Genomic DNA, 18,200 nt, shown 5'->3' with positions numbered 1-18,200 from the left:
GGGGGTCCGGTATCCCACCGAAAACCAGAACAGGACCTATCGCTGCGCGACAGCCTCCCAGCGGACCATGGCCAACGCCGCGACCTGCCGCCGGACTCCCTGGCTGCTCTTTCTGCACATTTTCTTCATTTTCTCTGTCCATGTAAGTTTTTACTTTCTTCACATTTTGTATCTTTCACACTGCCAGTGTGACACAGCATAATACAGTTTTAAAGTTCTGGTGCACAAATGCGATACGCCCATGCGTCCGTGCCCACGGAGCGCAGGTGTAGGTGGCTGGTCTAAAATCTCTTCCCTCAGGTGCTTGTTATAGTGCCAGACTTCACCCGAGCTTCTGTAATTCATGGTTTATATATCTATATAATATTGTATTATATTCTTGAAATAAAATGAAGAGGCGAGGGACAGCTCTTGTGATTTGCGAAATGTCACTTCGTAGTGGAAGCGTCGCATTTCGGCGAAGACGCGGCTGGGTAACGTTGAAACGCAGTGATGTACGCAGCGCGTATGAAAGGCGCTCGGGCGAAGCTTCACAAAGTGGGCATTGTCTGTGCCTAAGGTCCGCCCTCATGACCCGCAACGCTTATGTTACAATCCGTATTTACCGTATTTTTGAATACACGCGACCGGCATGCAGACCATGCACAATTATCATTGCTACTATTTAATAACACAATTTATCATTTAATTGTCTTTGCACAGGCAGGGCCGCCGGGTCCTCCAGGGGTCCCAGGAATCGATGGCATAGACGTAAGTATTCCCCTGACATTTACAGTCATCAGCTGCTAATTAAACTCTGACTGCCAGTGAGCTCAGGGTGAGGAACTCTCTGTGAGGCGACCTGCGCCATTGAAGGGTGAATATTTGACTGAATGCCAGCTTCTGCCCCTTTTCTTTCAGGGTGAACGGGGCCGCGATGGCCGAGCCGGTCCTCAGGTAAACACAGGCTGTTAAACGCAATCATCTGCATGATATTCTGTTAACTGCCCTGAGTACATGACTTTTTGATGCTGAAGTTCATTTGTCCATGGCGTGGAATTGCAGGGGCCTGATGGCGATGTTGGGAGCGCTGGGTCTGCTGGTCTGCCGGGGGAACCGGGGGCCGATGTAAGTGTGTTTTATCGTCAGGCTGAGGTGGTCGCATTGATTTCTGAAAGCTGTTGAAGCAGATTAGAAGCCACAGTTGAGATGTTCCTGTTTGTGAGGCATCTGGAGGAGAATCCCAAGCAAACATAAGAATTACAGCACCCACAGGTCACTATGGCAACCAGGCCATTTGATGGGATTTACTGTGCCAGGTAATGCTGATGCTATTGACTGATCATTGTACTGGTCTGTATTTAAAAAACTTGGATCACTGGTGCAAGAAGCTGGTGTTTTCAGCTTGATGCCAGGATGAGGATGATACAGCAGTAATTTACTGAATCCACCCAAAAGTGTGTCGTGTCCGGCTGTCCCCTGAAGGTCCACGTCTGTCCCCTGAAAGTCCACGTCTGTCCCCTGAAAGTCCACGTCTGTCCTGAAGCTGGGCGTTCATAGCAGTGTGACTTAATGGTCCTGGTTGGTCTCGGCACTGTGGAGAAGCTGGTCTATTAGGGGGGGGGGGGGGGGTTTATACATGACTGCCAGAGGTGATAATGAGAGGGAAAGACTCCGCCCACCAGTACCCCCCCCCCACACACACACAGTCCCCACCCTACACACAAACACACACACACACACACACAAACACACACACACACACATACACACACAAAACCCTGACATATGTTCTCCACTATAGCAGTGAATCTTGGAAACCTTAGAATGTTTCTCTCAGTCACATGCCATCAGTTGGCCAGTTCCTAACACGGACAGAAAGTCTCTCATGATGTTTCAGTGCAGTTCACTGTGACATCGCTTTGACTGTGCTGAAGTACATGAAACAGGTAACTGAAACATGCTCTGTATGGTGTGGTTTGTGACATTTCCCCAGTGCCTACCCCTTACTGGTACAGGATTACCAACACAGGCTGCTCCACATCATTTACGCAGATCCTCATGGCTGTGCACAATTATTAGCAATTAATCATTATAATATTTAATATTATTTACCAATCCTTTAAAAAATACAGAGCATTTTAAATTAAATGACTGAAATGACTTGAATTTGTTAAAATATTGTGGCTAAATGATTCTTAAGTAAATTATTTTCTCTTGGCTGATAAACATTTTTCACGTCACCGCTGTAGGGGTTGACTGGACCTGTAGGAGATGCTGGACCAGATGGTGCCCCAGGACAGAAGGTAATCTCTCCTTAACAGGCCATTTTCATTTGAGAAGTTTGAGAACTTAATTTTGGGTGCAGCCAGGCTTCACTGAACTCAAGAACATCGTCTCATCTTAACCTGCAGCAATTTGTGTTGGTCACTGGCCTGCTGCAGGGTTCTGATTAAACTGATTATGGTGGGGAAGCAGCGAGGCCTCCTTCCTAATGTTTGGCTATGGCTCAGTCACATGATCAGCAACTAAGGCTTGTTATTGGCCATAGCAGGACCTGCTTTGGACCATGCCGTTTCCTCACTAGTGTGGGGGCACTTGCAGGGAAGCTTGTGTGGCAGGAAAATAACAGGGTTTATTCTCAACATTAGGGTGAACCGGGGAAGCCTGGACTCCGCGGAGGAACTGTGAGTTCATGGTGAAAATGATCGTACAAATCGCCGCCCCTTAGCATGAGCACAACAGACTGGTATGATGACATCCCTGTGCAACCTCTTTAAAGTCATAAACCTTTTCCTTTCATTGTTCTCCTATAGGGTACTGGGCCTGATGGACCTCCTGTAAGTGCTTGTTTCATTTTCACAAAAGTGTAAAAGATAAAAACCGAAATGTCTGACAGTCATCTGCAGTCCGGACTGTGAGGAGAATTTCTGTCATGAGATGCCTGTGATGAGAATCGAATCAGATGGCCTGGGATAAAGTGGGGACGATCAGAGGGGGAATTACAATTCCAGAGTAGATCCCCGATCCCACTGAATCTCTCTGTTAATAAGGGATCCACTGGACCAGGAGGACTTCCAGGCGAGGTTGGCAAAGTTGGGCCTCCTGTGAGTACTGACATCTGACATAATCATTATTCTCACATACTGTCAGTACTACTGTTTCACTCAAATAATAGTCACTGTACTCATATGCTGTCAGTACTGCTGTCTCACTGATATCATAGTCACTGTACTCACATACTGTCAATACTGATGTCACACTGACATTACAGTGACTATACTCATATAGAGTAAGTCCTGTTGTTTCACTCATACACGTCATAGTCAGTGTACTCACACACTATAACCTTGTGTAAGAATGTACTTGTTGATTAACAGGGGGCCATGGGAGTGAGAGGCCCATCGGGGCCTCGTGGAGCACCCGGACCTCGAGTGAGTACCCTGTACTGTACCTCTTAACACAGGAACTTCTTAATATTTTTCCTCCAAATGATGGAGTTCTGCTCTCTTCAAGTCGGAACACCAAAAATGTGAAAGGCAGATTCTGTGAGGGGCTCTTTATTTGCCATTTCCTAGCAACTATTTAGTCATCGCTAGCAACTAAGAGTGAGGTGCAGGGTGCCAGTTAAAGTGCAAACTCAATGAAGGATCACCAGTGCTGAGTTCAGCTCAGTTCAGGTTTCTCTGCAGTGCTCATCCCACAAAGGCTTCCCAGAAGCCCTGAGCACAGTCCCCAGGAACATTGTCACAGCTGCCTGCCACCTGGGTCTTCAGGACCCCTTTCAGCTGCTGCTAATTCAGGGCTGATTCCAGGATTTTTCAAGATGGTTGGTGTAAGAGGGGCCATAATTCATAGGACCAGCCTTATTATTAGCCAATCACATGTTTTGGATCTGTGAGTGACAGGGAGGGGGCACTAAGAGGGCCAATCAGCTAGGGACAGTCCCCTGTACGTGCTCCTGTGCTAATTTATTCAAGAAACAAAGGTCAGGCCTTCATCCAGTCTCTCTCTCTCTCTCTCTCTCTGTCTCTCTCTCTCTCTCTCTCTCTCTCTCTCTGTCTAGGGGGCCACCGGTGTGCACGGTGCCACTGCGGAGCTGGTAAGGCCTACAGTTCTGGTTTCGCTCCTTTTCACACCTATAGGCACAGCAGGTGACCTCATCCCCCTAACCCCCACGTGTCTCTCTGCTTAGTGCCCCAACGCCTGCTCAGCTGGGCCGCCCGGTCATCCGGGGCTCCCGGGGATGAAGGTATGTCCATGTGATGTGTGACGATGGGAGGCGCACACTGCCGTTTCTGCGGTGTGTCTGATGCAGTCGCAATAGGAGACAGAGATTATACCACAGCTTAAAAGTAAAGCTTTCTCTCTGTATCCAAATTAAATGTCAGTGAGCTTTGTCAGTGAGCTAGGCTTCACAGAGCCCTGTGCGGAATGCAGTATACCGGGAAAATGCCCTTCGGTCTGACCGCACCCTGCTTGGTCGACTGGCCCGTGGCGGTCACGGTTGTCGGCTTGACTGAGGGGTTTAAACAGCATGTGTCTGACGTCTCCAGGGTCACAAAGGCGCTAAAGGTGAAGTTGGAGAGCCAGGGAAGCAGGGTCACAAGGTCAGTGCCCCCGGTGTGAGGCTGCAGCGATTAACAGCACCATACAGGCCTCTGTCAACTGCATTCATACTGTTACATGTGCGATACTCCGCTGCCTGGTGCGACCTTCATCACCAGTGTTTACAGATATGTAGGCAAAAGCTTCTTTTGTATTACATCTACATATACACTTCAATTTCAAGTGTAACTGGATTGTTATTGTGATATTGTCTTGTGTCATGTTTAATACCCACTGCCTGCACTTTAGACAGGTATTATTGTGTGGTGTGTTTATTCTGTATTGTTACTGTTATATGTGCACTGTGATCACAGAAGAACGCCACTTCATTTCGCTCTGTGCTTCTACACAGTTGTTGATGAATAAAGTGAACCTTACCTTGCCCTACCTTACCTTACTGTACCTTTCCTTATATTACTTTACCTTACCTTACCCTACTTTACCTTACTGTACCTTTCCTTATATTACTTTACCTTACCTTACCTTACTGTACCTTTCCTTATATTACTTTACCTTACCTTACCCTACTTTACCTTACTGTACCTTTCCTTATATTACTTTACCTTACCTTACTGTACCTTTCCTTATATTACTTTACCTTACCTTACCTTACCTTACTGTACCTTTCCTTATATTACTTTACCTTACCTTACCTTACCTTACCTTACCTTACCTTACTGTACCTTCCCTTATATTACTTTACCTTACCTTACCTTACCTTACCTTACTGTACCTTTCCTTATATTACTTTACCTTACCTTACCTTACCTTACTGTACCTTTCCTTATATTACTTTACCTTACCTTACCTTACCTTACTGTACCTTTCCTTATATTACTTTACCTTACCTTACCCTACTTTACCTTACTGTACCTTTCCTTATATTACTTTACCTTACCGTACCTTACCTTACCTTACTGTACCTTACCTTATATTACTTTACCTTACCTTACCGTACCTTACCTTACCTTACTGTACCTTACCTTATATTACTTTACCTTACCTTACCGTACCTTACCTTACCTTATATTACTTTACCTTACCGTACCTTACCTTACCTTACCTTACCTTACTGTACCTTTCCTTATATTACTTTACCTTACCTTACTGTACCTTCCCTTATATTACTTTACCTTACCTTACCTTACCTTACCTTACTGTACCTTTCCTTATATTACTTTACCTTACCTTACCTTACCTTACTGTACCTTTCCTTATATTACTTTACCTTACCTTACCTTACCTTACCTTACCTTACCTTACTGTACCTTACCTTATATTACTTTACCTTACCTTACTGTACCTTCCCTTATATTACTGTACCTTTCCTTATATTACTTTACCTTACCGTACCTTACCTTACCTTACTGTACCTTACCTTATATTACTTTACCTTACCTTACCGTACCTTACCTTACCTTACTGTACCTTACCTTATATTACTTTACCTTACCTTACCGTACCTTACCTTACCTTATATTACTTTACCTTACCGTACCTTACCTTACCTTACCTTACCTTACTGTACCTTTCCTTATATTACTTTACCTTACCTTACTGTACCTTCCCTTATATTACTTTACCTTACCTTACCTTACCTTACTGTACCTTTCCTTATATTACTTTACCTTACCTTACCTTACCTTACCTTACTGTACCTTTCCTTATATTACTTTACCTTACCTTACCTTACCTTACCTTACCTTACTGTACCTTACCTTATATTACTTTACCTTACCTTACTGTACCTTCCCTTATATTACTGTACCTTTCCTTATATTACTTTACCTTACCTTACCTTACCTTACCTTACCTTACCTTACCTTACTGTACCTTTCCTTATATTACTTTACCTTACCTTACCGTACCTTACCTTACCTTATATTACTTTACCTTACCGTACCTTACCTTACCTTACCTTACCTTACCTTACTGTACCTTTCCTTATATTACTTTACCTTACCTTACTGTACCTTCCCTTATATTACTTTACCTTACCTTACCTTACTGTACCTTTCCTTATATTACTTTACCTTACCTTACCTTACCTTACTGTACCTTTCCTTATATTACTTTACCTTACCTTACCGTACCTTACCTTACCTTATATTACTTTACCTTACCGTACCTTACCTTACCTTACCTTACCTTACCTTACTGTACCTTTCCTTATATTACTTTACCTTACCTTACTGTACCTTCCCTTATATTACTGTACCTTTCCTTATATTACTTTACCTTACCTTACCTTACCTTACCTTACCTTACTGTACCTTTCCTTATATTACTTTACCTTACCTTACTGTACCTTCCCTTATATTACTTTACCTTACCGTACCTTACCTTACCTTATATTACTTTACCTTACCGTACCTTACCTTACCTTACCTTACCTTACTGTACCTTACCTTATATTACTTTACCTTACCTTACTGTACCTTCCCTTATATTACTTTACCTTACCTTACCTTACTTTACCTTACCCTACCTTATATTACTTTACCTTACCCTACCCTACCTTACCCTATTGTACCTTACCTTACCTTATATTACTTTACCTTACCGTACCTTACCTTACCTTACCTTACCTTACCTTACTGTACCTTACCTTACTGTACCTTACCCTACCTTATCCGTACTATACCTAACCTTATATTACTTTACCTTACCTTACCTTACCTTTTAACTCAGGATAGATTTATGAGCTTCAAACTAAACGCTGGCAAAGACAAAGTGCGTTTCTTCTGTAATTTCGGCACTGCGGAGGGCTCTGCCACTCTCTTGATTTGGTCTTTCTCTTTTCTGGTCTCCAGGGTGAAGAAGGTGACCAGGGGGCTTCAGGAGATCCTGGGTCTCAGGGCCCGACGGTAAAAGATTCCTTTTTCTTCCTTAAGTGATGATCGTAGTCATAGAAACACTGCAACACGGCACCCAAAGCTGCAATGTGTGCTGCTGTTTTCAGCAATTCTATCTCTTTGGTAAATATGACCTTCCACAGCTGAGGTTAAATGTAATTCTCATGTGAAGGTTCTGTGACATTCTGCAGTCGTGTCCCTGCAGCTACGCTGTGCTTACGATTCTCAGTTATCGAAATGGCGGTCAGCTCTTTGCTTGCTTATTATTATTATTATGTAGATTGTTTATCGTGTGTGTATTTGTGTGTATGACCACAGGGCCCCCAGGGACTCCGGGGAATCACTGGCATGATGGGGGCCAAAGGAGAAACGGTGAGTGACATCAGAGTCACTGAGGGCGACATTGACAAATAGTAAAGGACAAGGTGGCGGCCATGACAGGTTTAGCTAACGCTTAGGGATGTGTTTCTAAGCTAATGCCTAGCAATGACCATGCCTAATGTTAGGCTGGTGTGTTTATATGGTGTTCAGATCCCATGACCTACTGTATGTTCCATGAGGCTCACCTGTGCAGACCCACAGAGTCTCTGACTTTAAGGTGGCATCTACCTACTGTTCCCACATAGGGACTCCGCGGTCATGATGGAGAGCCAGGCCCGCAAGGGATCCAGGGATCCACGGTATGTTCTCCCAGTATGGCACCAGTATGGCTTCCTGGAAGAGCAAATCCAGTCTATCATTGGAATCCTTTCCAAAATGATAGTATTGTATATATCTCTGAAGGTTTGCTATGTGGTTTCAGGGTGACCAGGGCCAGAGGGGCTTGATGGGAGAGACGGGGCCCAAAGGTGACCAGGTAAGGGAATGTTAAACATGGGTGTCAGCATTACAATTTGGGCGTCTGCATGAAGTGCCAGAATTAAAATGTGGGCGTCTGCTTCAAGTGCCTGAATTAAAATGCGGGCGTCTGCATGAAGTGCCTGAATTACAAAGCGGGCGTCTGCATGAAGTGCCAGAATTAAAATGCGGGCGTCTGCATGAAGTGCCTGAGTTACAAAGCGGGCGTCTGCAAGAAGTGCCAGAATTAAAATGCGGGCGTCTGCAAGAAGTGCCAGAATTAAAATGCGGGCGTCTGCATGAAGTGCCAGAATTAAAATGCGGGCGTCCGCATGAAGTGCCAGAATTAAAATGCGGGCGTCTGCATGAAGTACCAGAATTAAAATGCGGGCGTCCGCATGAAGTGCCAGAATTAAAATGCGGGCGTCCGCATGAAGTGCCAGAATTAAAATGCGGGCGTCCGCATGAAGTGCCTGAGTTAAAATGCGGGCGTCCGCATGAAGTGCCAGAATTAAAATGCGGGCGTCCGCATGAAGTGCCTGAGTTAAAATGCGGGCGTCCGCATGAAGTGCCTGAGTTAAAATGCGGGCGTCCGCATGAAGTGCCAGAATTAAAATGCGGGCGTCCGCATGAAGTGCCTGAGTTAAAATGCGGGCGTCCGCATGAAGTGCCAGAATTAAAATGCGGGCGTCCGCATGAAGTGCCAGAATTAAAATGCGGGCGTCCGCATGAAGTGCCTGAGTTAAAATGCGGGCGTCCGCATGAAGTGCCAGAATTAAAATGCGGGCGTCCGCATGAAGTGCCAGAATTAAAATGCGGGCGTCCGCATGAAGTGCCAGAATTAAAATGCGGGCGTCCGCATGAAGTGCCAGAGTTAAAATGCGGGCGTCCGCATGAAGTGCCAGAGTTAAAATGCGGGCGTCCGCATGAAGTGCCAGAATTAAAATGCGGGCGTCCGCATGAAGTGCCAGAATTAAAATGCGGGCGTCCGCATGAAGTGCCAGAATTAAAATGCGGGCGTCCGCATGAAGTGCCAGAATTAAAATGCGGGCGTCCGCATGAAGTGCCAGAATTAAAATGCGGGCGTCCGCATGAAGTGCCAGAATTAAAATGCTGTGCCGTGGTTCATTATTTAATCATCCAACAATAAGTGTGTGGTGTGGGTGACCCAGGTAATTCAGCTGTTTACTTGGATTTGGCTTCTAGGGGCCCCAGGGGCCAAGAGGAACTTCAGGGCTTCCGGGCACCAAGGGAGAGACTGTGAGTACCCCATCTCAGCTGGGCCCCCTTCCTCGCCGCCTGCCCACCCTTTGGATGTTCCCTTTTCACCTTCATGGTCCTGTGGCACGAAAAACATGGCTGACGCTTTGGCAGTCTGTGTTCAGGGTTCCACCTCACACCAGAGGTCATAAAGACGTGTCTGTGTTCAGGGTTCCACCTCACACCAGAGGTCATAAAGACGTGACCGGCACCTTGTTCAGGGTTCAGTATTACACCAGAGGTCATGAAGGTGTCACTGGCGCGTTGCCGGTCTGTGTTCAGGGATCAACGTGATGTTGACCCGTAACCGTGGTGTGTGTCTGTCTTCAGGGCCTGCCGGGAGTCGACGGTCGAGAGGGAATCCCGGGAATGCCAGGCTCCAAGGTCACATGTCCAGCTTTACATTCCTGATAGCACCCCCCACCACTCCTTGCAGACTTACTCATTAAAGCCTGCTGCTGTGTACTTATCTAATGCACCTTCTGGTTTCCACTGCAGGGTGCTTCAGGGAAAGCAGGCGCCGCAGGGGAAGTTGGCCTCCAGGGACTTCCTGTGAGTACGTCCTTTGATCCACAGCGATAGCACTCAATTTAGGCCGCACCTGCATCGCCATGCACAGGGCGAATGTCTGAGCAGTTAGTTGAATTATTGTAAGAGAACCTCACTGGCGCCACCTGCTGTGTGAAACAGCAGACACACAAGGATTGATGCATGTTATTGTGACTGTGAGCCAATATTATTGTACAGATAGGGGCTACAGTCACAGCCAGTGTTAATATCGTGACTCGTATTCTTGGTTCGTTCTTGTAGGGTTTGCCCGGCTCACCTGGGGCCAAAGGTGTCAGTGGTGGGAAGGTGAGTCCAAACCAGGTATCTCAGCGCCTGAGGTCCGCGGGCCGGAGGCGTGGTGCAGCGTGCTGCCCTTCTAGGGGGCGCTAGCTGTCTGGCTCATCACCTGTAGCAGCTTGGCCTGGAGCAGCTTGGCCTGTAGCAGCTTGGCAGGGCCTGTATCCGGGGTCACGACCTGAGAGCCGGGGATCTCTAAGTTACTCTTAGCAGACCTAATGCCACTGCACCATTCCTGTATTTTCATTGTTTTCATTGTTTTTTTTTGTTGCAGTAAATACATTGTAATCTGTGAGAAATTGTAAAAAACGCTGGATAAAGCAAAACGAGCTCCATAAGTGTGTGAGTTTGATGCTAATAAAGTACAAGCAGCAGGCATTATGGGTATAAGTCCCTGTGCTCATCGCCTGTGCTCATCGCCTGTGCTCATCGCCTGTGTTCCTCGCCTGTGCTCATCGCCTGCTCTTCCTCCGGTAGGGAAATGCCGGGGATCCGGGACTCGTCGGAACCATGGGCTCCTCCGGTAAAGCTGTAAGTCAGAACCTGTTTGCCGGTTTGTGTAAAAGGCATCGGAGTGTGAAAGCCTGACCGTCATTATCACCCTGCAGGGTGAGCGCGGGGAGCAGGGCGAAGTGGGACCCGTGGGCCCGGTGGGGGCGCCGGTGAGTGTTTACCTGTCTGCTACAGACACACACACACACACACACACACGGACACACACAGACATACACACACACGCACAGACACACATATATACACACACAGACACACACACACACAGACATACAGACACACACAGACACACATACACACAGACACACACACATATATACACACATAGACACACTGATCTGCAGCCATGAAGACTGTTTGCAGGCAGAGTTTCACTTGAGCTCTTCTCAGACATTTCAGAAACATCCGTGCCATGATAGGTTCGGGTCACCTAAGCTGCCAGCATTCCTCTCGCTGATTTCTTCTGTTCTCCAAAAAGTTACTGACACCTTGCTGGATGGATAGATGAACACCGTTTCAGTTCCCAAACCCCTCCTCAGGGGCAATAAGTCCTTATATGGATTAGCCATATAAGGTGCTAGTGGTCTGCATGGGTGTACTGGACTCCTGCTGGAAACACTGCGGTGACTTTAGAGGAGATTTTCAAATGGCTAAGCTGACACGCTTTGGCGGACTAAACATGAAGATCTTTTAAACATCATTTTCTTTGACTGGCTAAGACTTTTGCACAGTACTGTACATGTGTGTGAAGTCCCACACAGCAATGGTGAAGTAGTGCTATTACAAAAAATAGTGCAAATAGGAAGTATCCAAAAAGATAATATACAGCATCGTAATAATAGTGTGCAAATTATAAATGAAAATGTGCACTTGGTCTGAGTCTTGGGCACAGAGATAACTGGGCTTTTCGGTTCGAGTTTCGCCTGCATCCTGACATCGGTTTCTGTTTCCCCTCTTGGGAGGCCTTTCTGTCACACATGCGGCCATTATGTCACCGTCCTCTGCAGAGGATTTAGAGCGTCTCCAAAGTGCTAAACATCACAGAATGAGCGTTTCCTCCCCAAATCATCACATCACTTCTCTCTCTCCTTTCTCTCCCTGTCCAGGGCGACGTGGGCGAGCCGGGTCCTGTGGGGCCCCCAGGAAAACCGGGCCCCAGGGTGAGTTCTGGGAGCCGGTGGCCATGATGACGGGTGGTTTGGGGGGGGGGGGGGCTCACGATTACACCGCAAAAAAGACACTTAATGTCTGAAATCCTTTGCTGTAGTCTGACATCAGAATGCAGACCTGGGCTAGACTTCATACTCACAAGACAGACGTATTGCAGAATAAAAACAAAGCAAATGAAATTCAGTTTCCTTTTCGGATGTTAACCTGATACCACAGGATGAGGGGATCATGCACGAGCTTCAGTGTGCAGGAACGAGAATGATAGACGTTACATTTAGTGGGTAAAAGGTGCAGTGGTGGTCTCAAAGAGCCCTCTGTTCCTCTGGAATGTCTCAGGTCGGCCACAGATGGGGATGTTGCCGCTGTAATAGTATCTCCCCTGGAAACGTCTCTCTATCTCTGTCCATGAGCTACACATCTGTGGCTTTTCTCTGCATTAAAATTGTAAATTGCCGAGTAAGCAGCGACGAGAGTGCCCAGCCTCGCTTCAGATCGCCGCGGGAAATGCTTCCCTCCCGAGGTCTCGTGGAGATTATTTGGGGGAGGTCAGGCGGACGTGTGCGCCGCTCACTCCGCTGGCCATGGGGCTGCCACAATGCCCCTTTGTGTGACAGATTTCCCAGAAGGCTGTAGGCAGCTTTTCTAAAGTAGAGAACAAAAATAAGGTTTGTTCCCTTTGGCCAGCAGGCTTTTTTCTTATTTGATGTCTTTAGATGTGGCAGAGCACGTGTCAGAAAGTCCGAGGCCTCCATGCCTGGTTCCTAAGGCAACGGCCTCACCTCACTAGCTTATCAGCTAATCCGAGCCGACTGAGGCGATGCGGGTTCTGGCCGCGTTGGTTATGTAGGTGCTGAGCAGTCGCTCTCGTGGCCTGGGACCCAGTCAGAGGCCCTAAAGCCTGAGGACAGCAGATGATGTCACAAACACCTCTGTGAAATTTTTGATCAAGTTCAATTCTTAACAGGGAGCTAAAGGTGACCTCGGGCTACCTGGACTGCCGGGACCCCCAGGATTACCGGGGATCAAAGGAGATCGGGTAAGAGAGCAGGAAGGGGCTGGAAATGAATGTGATTGGGTAAAAGGGGTGGGCTCCACCTGGGAATGAATTTGATTGGTTAAAAGAGGCAGTGTCTGCTTGGGAATTCCCAAGAATGAGGGGCCAGCGATTTTAGGACAGTGTTGACATTATTGTAAAATGAAGGGATGTTGATGTGTGGACTTCACATGAAAATCATTATTTAACATATATCTTTGATAATAACGATGTCAATCAGCTGAGAAATGGAAACACATGCAGATCACAGATGATTGTCATACTCCTTGAAACTGATTAACAGGCCACCAGAGGGAGCTGCAGTGCCGTCACGGTACCCTTCCGTTTCCATGGCGTTTGTCACATGTCCCTTACTCACTCTGACTCACTTGTATTTTTCAGGGAGATGTTGGTGAGTCGGGTCCAAAGGGGGAGCAGGTACGTAACACAGTCTTTACGGCAAGGCCTGGAGTGACCGACGCATGTTCGCCATCTCACTGCGTGTACAGTTACACAGCGTGTGTACTATGTTCAGAGTGACGGAGTCAGCTAGGTGCAAGAGCAGTGAGGCTGAGCTTCCAGTGGATGCCCAGGTACCAGTGTATGCCGGACTGGAGCAGGAGATACACAATAGGTACAGAATAGGTACAGAACTGCACAACTACTGCATGACAGAGTCTAACGAAACAAGTGCAGCATTAGAGAATGCAGGGAGCAAGACAGGGCCTGATGTTTCCACACCCGGCGGCTGTATGGTATATGCCTCCAGAAAACGGCTGATCACACACGTACATGTGGGGGTTAGTCCTGCCTCAGTGAGGCCGCCTCTGATCTTGTTGCTGTTCTTCCCTTTAAAGGGCGATCCCGGAGCGGAGGGCACCCCAGGAGAGAAGGGCGATCAGGTGAGTCCCAGCCGCTGTCCGCAGCCTGGATCCTGCTGCGCGCACAGACACGGATCGGCCTCACTGGTGTGTTTGTGTTTGCAGGGAGACGCAGGAGAATCGGGACCAAAAGGATCCGTGAGTTTTTCTCTTACTCTTCTGAGGGAGATACAAATACTTAACAATAACTCAGTTAGTACTGAAGTACAAATCATGAACAAATGATGGACAAATATAGTCTACTTGAGATAAAAGATGGTTCACGGTTTATTAACAATGAACAGTATTTAATTTGCGTCATTCATTACTTCTACCTTCAGTAATTCACAAAGGTTTACAGAATTAACAGATATAGTAACAAATATAGTAAGTGTTTGGCATAAAAGTTGCATCATGATTCATTAATGATGGATGAACATGAGATCAGTTTGTAACTAAGACTTAGTCTCTTACCAAATAAAGGTATAACTAGATGCAGGGTACAGTGTGTCTGTCACAGCAGTGTGGACCTTTTGCCAGCAGGGGATGGTAGCGAGCGCTATGCTACAGTAGGCATTGACTGAGCCATAATGGAGAACATGGCTTATTAGGAGACAGTCGGGGCAGCTTGGCAGGTCTGCTAAGCCCCGCATAACCCAGAGCATCTTCTGAGGGTCGTGCCTCTGTTCCGCCTCCAGACGGGAAGCCCGGGCGAGGCGGGGAACCGGGGGCCGGAGGGGAGCCGGGGGCAGCCCGGAATCCAGGGCCCCTCCGGGAGTTCGGGGCCCCGTGGCATGCAGGGAGACAGGGGCCTTCCGGGGGTCACGGGGTCACAGGGACCGGCGGTACGTATGCAGCCTTGCAGGAGTGATAATTATTACTGATTATTACTGATTACTGTGCATGTTCTTACTGCTGAAAGCCTGGTTCTACTGGGTAATTAGAATAAGTGTACTGGCCGGTGAAATGCCACAAGGTCACAGGTTCGAGCCTCTTTGTGTGTTACCAGGGCAATGAGCCGAGCAACCAGCACATCCGTCAGGTGTGCATGCGTGTCATGCAGGGTAAGTGTTCCCCCTGACCGTGGTACTCAGACACTTTACCTCCTCACTATGCCTACCACTCTCTGCCCAAAACAACACGCTACACTTACTTTATAATCTTAATGTCACTCTGTCAGACTGTGACTGTCGAGCAGACCTGTCTGTTAGATATTCTGGGAAGATTCCTCCAGAATTTGTGTCGTGAAGAGCATAATTAGGTGAGCATGAGGTGGCTGTCCATCAAGGTCTCACGGATGACAGAAGAGGAGATGTCTCAGAAGGCCATTTCTGCGAGAGTACATGGAAATATCGGTGTTGGCGTTTAAGTGTCTGGTGCATGTCCTAGATCCTGGACCTTATTCCTGAAAGCCGTCGTCTGTCTCACGGTGGTTATGAACCCACCGGTCTGTCACTGTTCTCGCTAATTAGCTGGCAGATGTTTCTGTCAGAAAGGACGTGATCCTCATTCATGCAGAGGGATGTTTACAGGAGGCTGGGGACTCAGGGCTGCTTCTGGAAGAAGGGTGATGCGTCTCCCCGCATGTCCCATCATGCTCTCCTTTGAGACGCACACATGCAGCGTCTCCCCGCATGTCCCATCATGCTCTCCTTTGAGACGCACACATGCAGCGTCTCCCCGCATGTCCCATCATGCTCTCCTTTGAGACTCACACATGCAGCGTCTCCCCGCATGTCCCATCATGCTCTCCTTTGAGACGCACACATGCAGCGTCTCCCCGCATGTCCCATCATGCTCTCCTTTGAGACGCACACATGCAGCGTCTCCCCGCATGTCCCATCATGCTCTCCTTTGAGACGCACACATGCAGCGTCTCCCCGCATGTCCCATCATGCTCTCCTTTGAGACGCACACATGCAGCGTCTCCCCGCATGTCCCATCATGCTCTCCTTTGAGACACACACATGCATATATACAGGTGAAGGGCTAAGCTTGCAGTCTGTACGCAGAGTCATCCTTTCTTCTGGCACCCCTGGAGCATTTTGGGGGGGGGGTTAAGGGCCTTATGGAGACTGTTCTGCTGAGGATAGGATTCGAACCTGCAACCTTCCAATCATAGGCACTGAGACATAATGACACACTGGCTTGTAACACAACTTGCTTTAGGACCTGCAGGTGTTTATTTCTGTGTGACTGTCGCTGATGCCCCTCCCCCCTGCCCCCTCAACAGAGCAGCTGGCTCAGTTGGCTGCCAGCCTCCGCCGGCCAGAGTCCGGTGCCGTGGGGCTGCCAGGCCGCCCCGGACCGCCCGGACCTGCTGGACCCCAAGGGGACAGTGGTTTCCCCGGCCAGGCAGGGACCAGGGGGCTTCCAGGTCTCAAGGGCCCTCTCGGACCCATCGGACTCAAGGGGCCAAAAGGTGGGCAAACCGGGTTTTTTGGGCGGTACTGCAGCGGGATGTGCTGATGTCCAGCTGGACTTCATACCTGTGTACCTCAATGTGTGCTGTAGGGGGCGCTGCTGAAGCACTAATATCAGTTAGTCGCGTTTGACTTGGTGCATGGGAGAGATGGGAGATTTAGGGGTCTAACTGCAAAGGCTGAGAGGTGACGTGTGCTTGGTGTGTCTGCGTAATGCAGGTGAGATGGGTGACAGAGGAGAACGAGGCCCGACCCTGAGGGGGGCCAAAGGTCAACCAGGAGCCCCAGGTCTGCCAGGTAGGAATCAGCCCCCACGTCGTCATGGCGATGTAGCCGCTCTGGCCGTCGTGCTGGAAAGCTGACAATCACACGACGTGTCTGATAAGCTAAGTATGCTAGTCTGTCCATTTCAGCAGAATCACCCCCCAGAATCACTGCCTGTCTGCTGCGTAATTTGAGACTGTCAGAAAAAATGACATCAAGAAATTAATTCCTCCCAAAGTCATGAGCTAGTTCATAATTCAACCCCAATTAAATGTGACTCCTCACCATTGCCATGACCTCCGACCCCTGATCGCAGGTGAGCCCGGCAGACCAGGCTACGGCAGGGATGGCCGTGACGGCGAGAGGGGCCCCCCCGGATTTCCCGGCCAGCCAGGTGTCCCCGGGCCCCCGGGGCGAGCCGGGCCCAATGGCTACTGTGACCCATCGGCATGTAACTTACAGGCTGTGTCAGCCCCCGCATCGCTGGACATGAAAGGCCCAGGAAACTGAGACCCCCAGCGGAAGCCAGAGAGCGAGGGTGGGGGGGCCTGGCCCCCGGCCAGCACATAACGCACCCACAGCGCTTGTGTAACACTGGAGGAATGTTCAGTGTTAGACCACTAGCGGGATGTTAAGCTTTATCTGGGACTTTTGTGGCTTCCACAGACATATAATCTAAGGGACTCCTTTCTGTTATGTCAGCAAGCTTTGCTCTTCCATTCTTTCCTCAGTCGTCGTCTTTTGTAAATCTTTGTTTTCACAGAAGTATAATAACCTCAAAGCCCCGCCCCCCAGCACACTGATAACGAGCGTCAGCTGACATTTTCCTGTCCCTATTTTGTGTGTTTTTATATGATCCTTATGGGGAACTGTCTGCAGAAACAGAGAAGACAGCATCCTGTATCACTGAAAGTGCCTTACTTGTCTGTCCATCCATCCATCCATCCATCCATCTTTATCCTGCACAAGGTCACTGTGGCAGGAGCAGTCAGTCTGAGCTGCATGGTGTGTGGATCAAACGGCCTTCTCCGTGGAACATCTCATGTTCACTCATATCTAACCCATATTCGTTCATACTGGGTGCTTATTTGCTCATACCCTGCTGATATTTGTTCAGACCAAGTAGCTATTTGTTCACTCAGCCTCTGTGGTGAGCCCGTCTTCTTCCAGGGCTGAGAAAGACCTCAGACAGCGACCTGTTCCACCATAAGACAAGATTTGCCAGTCAGTTTTTGTTTATTAAATGAGGTCTAAGGGGATTCACTGCGGGTTGCAGGAAAGCATGAATGCAAAAAGCATTTGAATAAATGTCATTGTACAGATGCCTCAGGATGGGCTCTCTCTCAGTGACCAATGTCTTCCTGTGAGGAGCGTAACAATCACATCCGCAGGCATAACTGTATCTGTATACCTGTCCACAGAAAGCTGTCTCAGTGACATCACAGCCCACAAGGTGGACGTCCACCTGTAATCTCTGCCATCCTTTCAAACGTGCTAACAGGTGGGAGTTTTTTCCCTCCAAAATGTGAAATAAAAATGACAGGCCAATCCA

General features: G+C 48.1%; 1 protein-coding gene across 1 annotated transcript; it reads left to right on the top strand.

Moving 5' to 3' along the window:
- Nucleotides 1–10: 10 nt before the first annotated feature.
- col9a1b (collagen, type IX, alpha 1b) lies at nucleotides 11–18,200 on the top strand. Its single transcript, XM_023833681.2, has 32 exons — nucleotides 11–142; nucleotides 703–750; nucleotides 901–936; nucleotides 1,045–1,107; nucleotides 2,232–2,285; nucleotides 2,631–2,666; nucleotides 2,796–2,819; nucleotides 3,033–3,086; nucleotides 3,360–3,413; nucleotides 4,046–4,081; nucleotides 4,175–4,231; nucleotides 4,536–4,589; nucleotides 7,401–7,454; nucleotides 7,761–7,814; nucleotides 8,069–8,122; nucleotides 8,245–8,298; nucleotides 9,486–9,539; nucleotides 9,870–9,923; nucleotides 10,038–10,091; nucleotides 10,350–10,394; nucleotides 10,863–10,916; nucleotides 10,994–11,047; nucleotides 12,005–12,058; nucleotides 13,033–13,104; nucleotides 13,504–13,539; nucleotides 13,959–14,003; nucleotides 14,088–14,120; nucleotides 14,660–14,806; nucleotides 14,971–15,025; nucleotides 16,195–16,383; nucleotides 16,604–16,681; nucleotides 16,965–18,200. Exons 1-32 carry the CDS (start codon nucleotides 68–70, stop codon nucleotides 17,156–17,158), a joined length of 2,025 nt encoding a protein of 674 aa, XP_023689449.1. The 5' UTR covers nucleotides 11–67; the 3' UTR covers nucleotides 17,159–18,200.

Source organism: Paramormyrops kingsleyae, chromosome 3, assembly GCF_048594095.1.
Source record: "Paramormyrops kingsleyae isolate MSU_618 chromosome 3, PKINGS_0.4, whole genome shotgun sequence".
NCBI lineage: Eukaryota > Metazoa > Chordata > Actinopteri > Osteoglossiformes > Mormyridae > Paramormyrops > Paramormyrops kingsleyae.
This window is presented reverse-complemented; position numbering and strand designations above follow the sequence as displayed.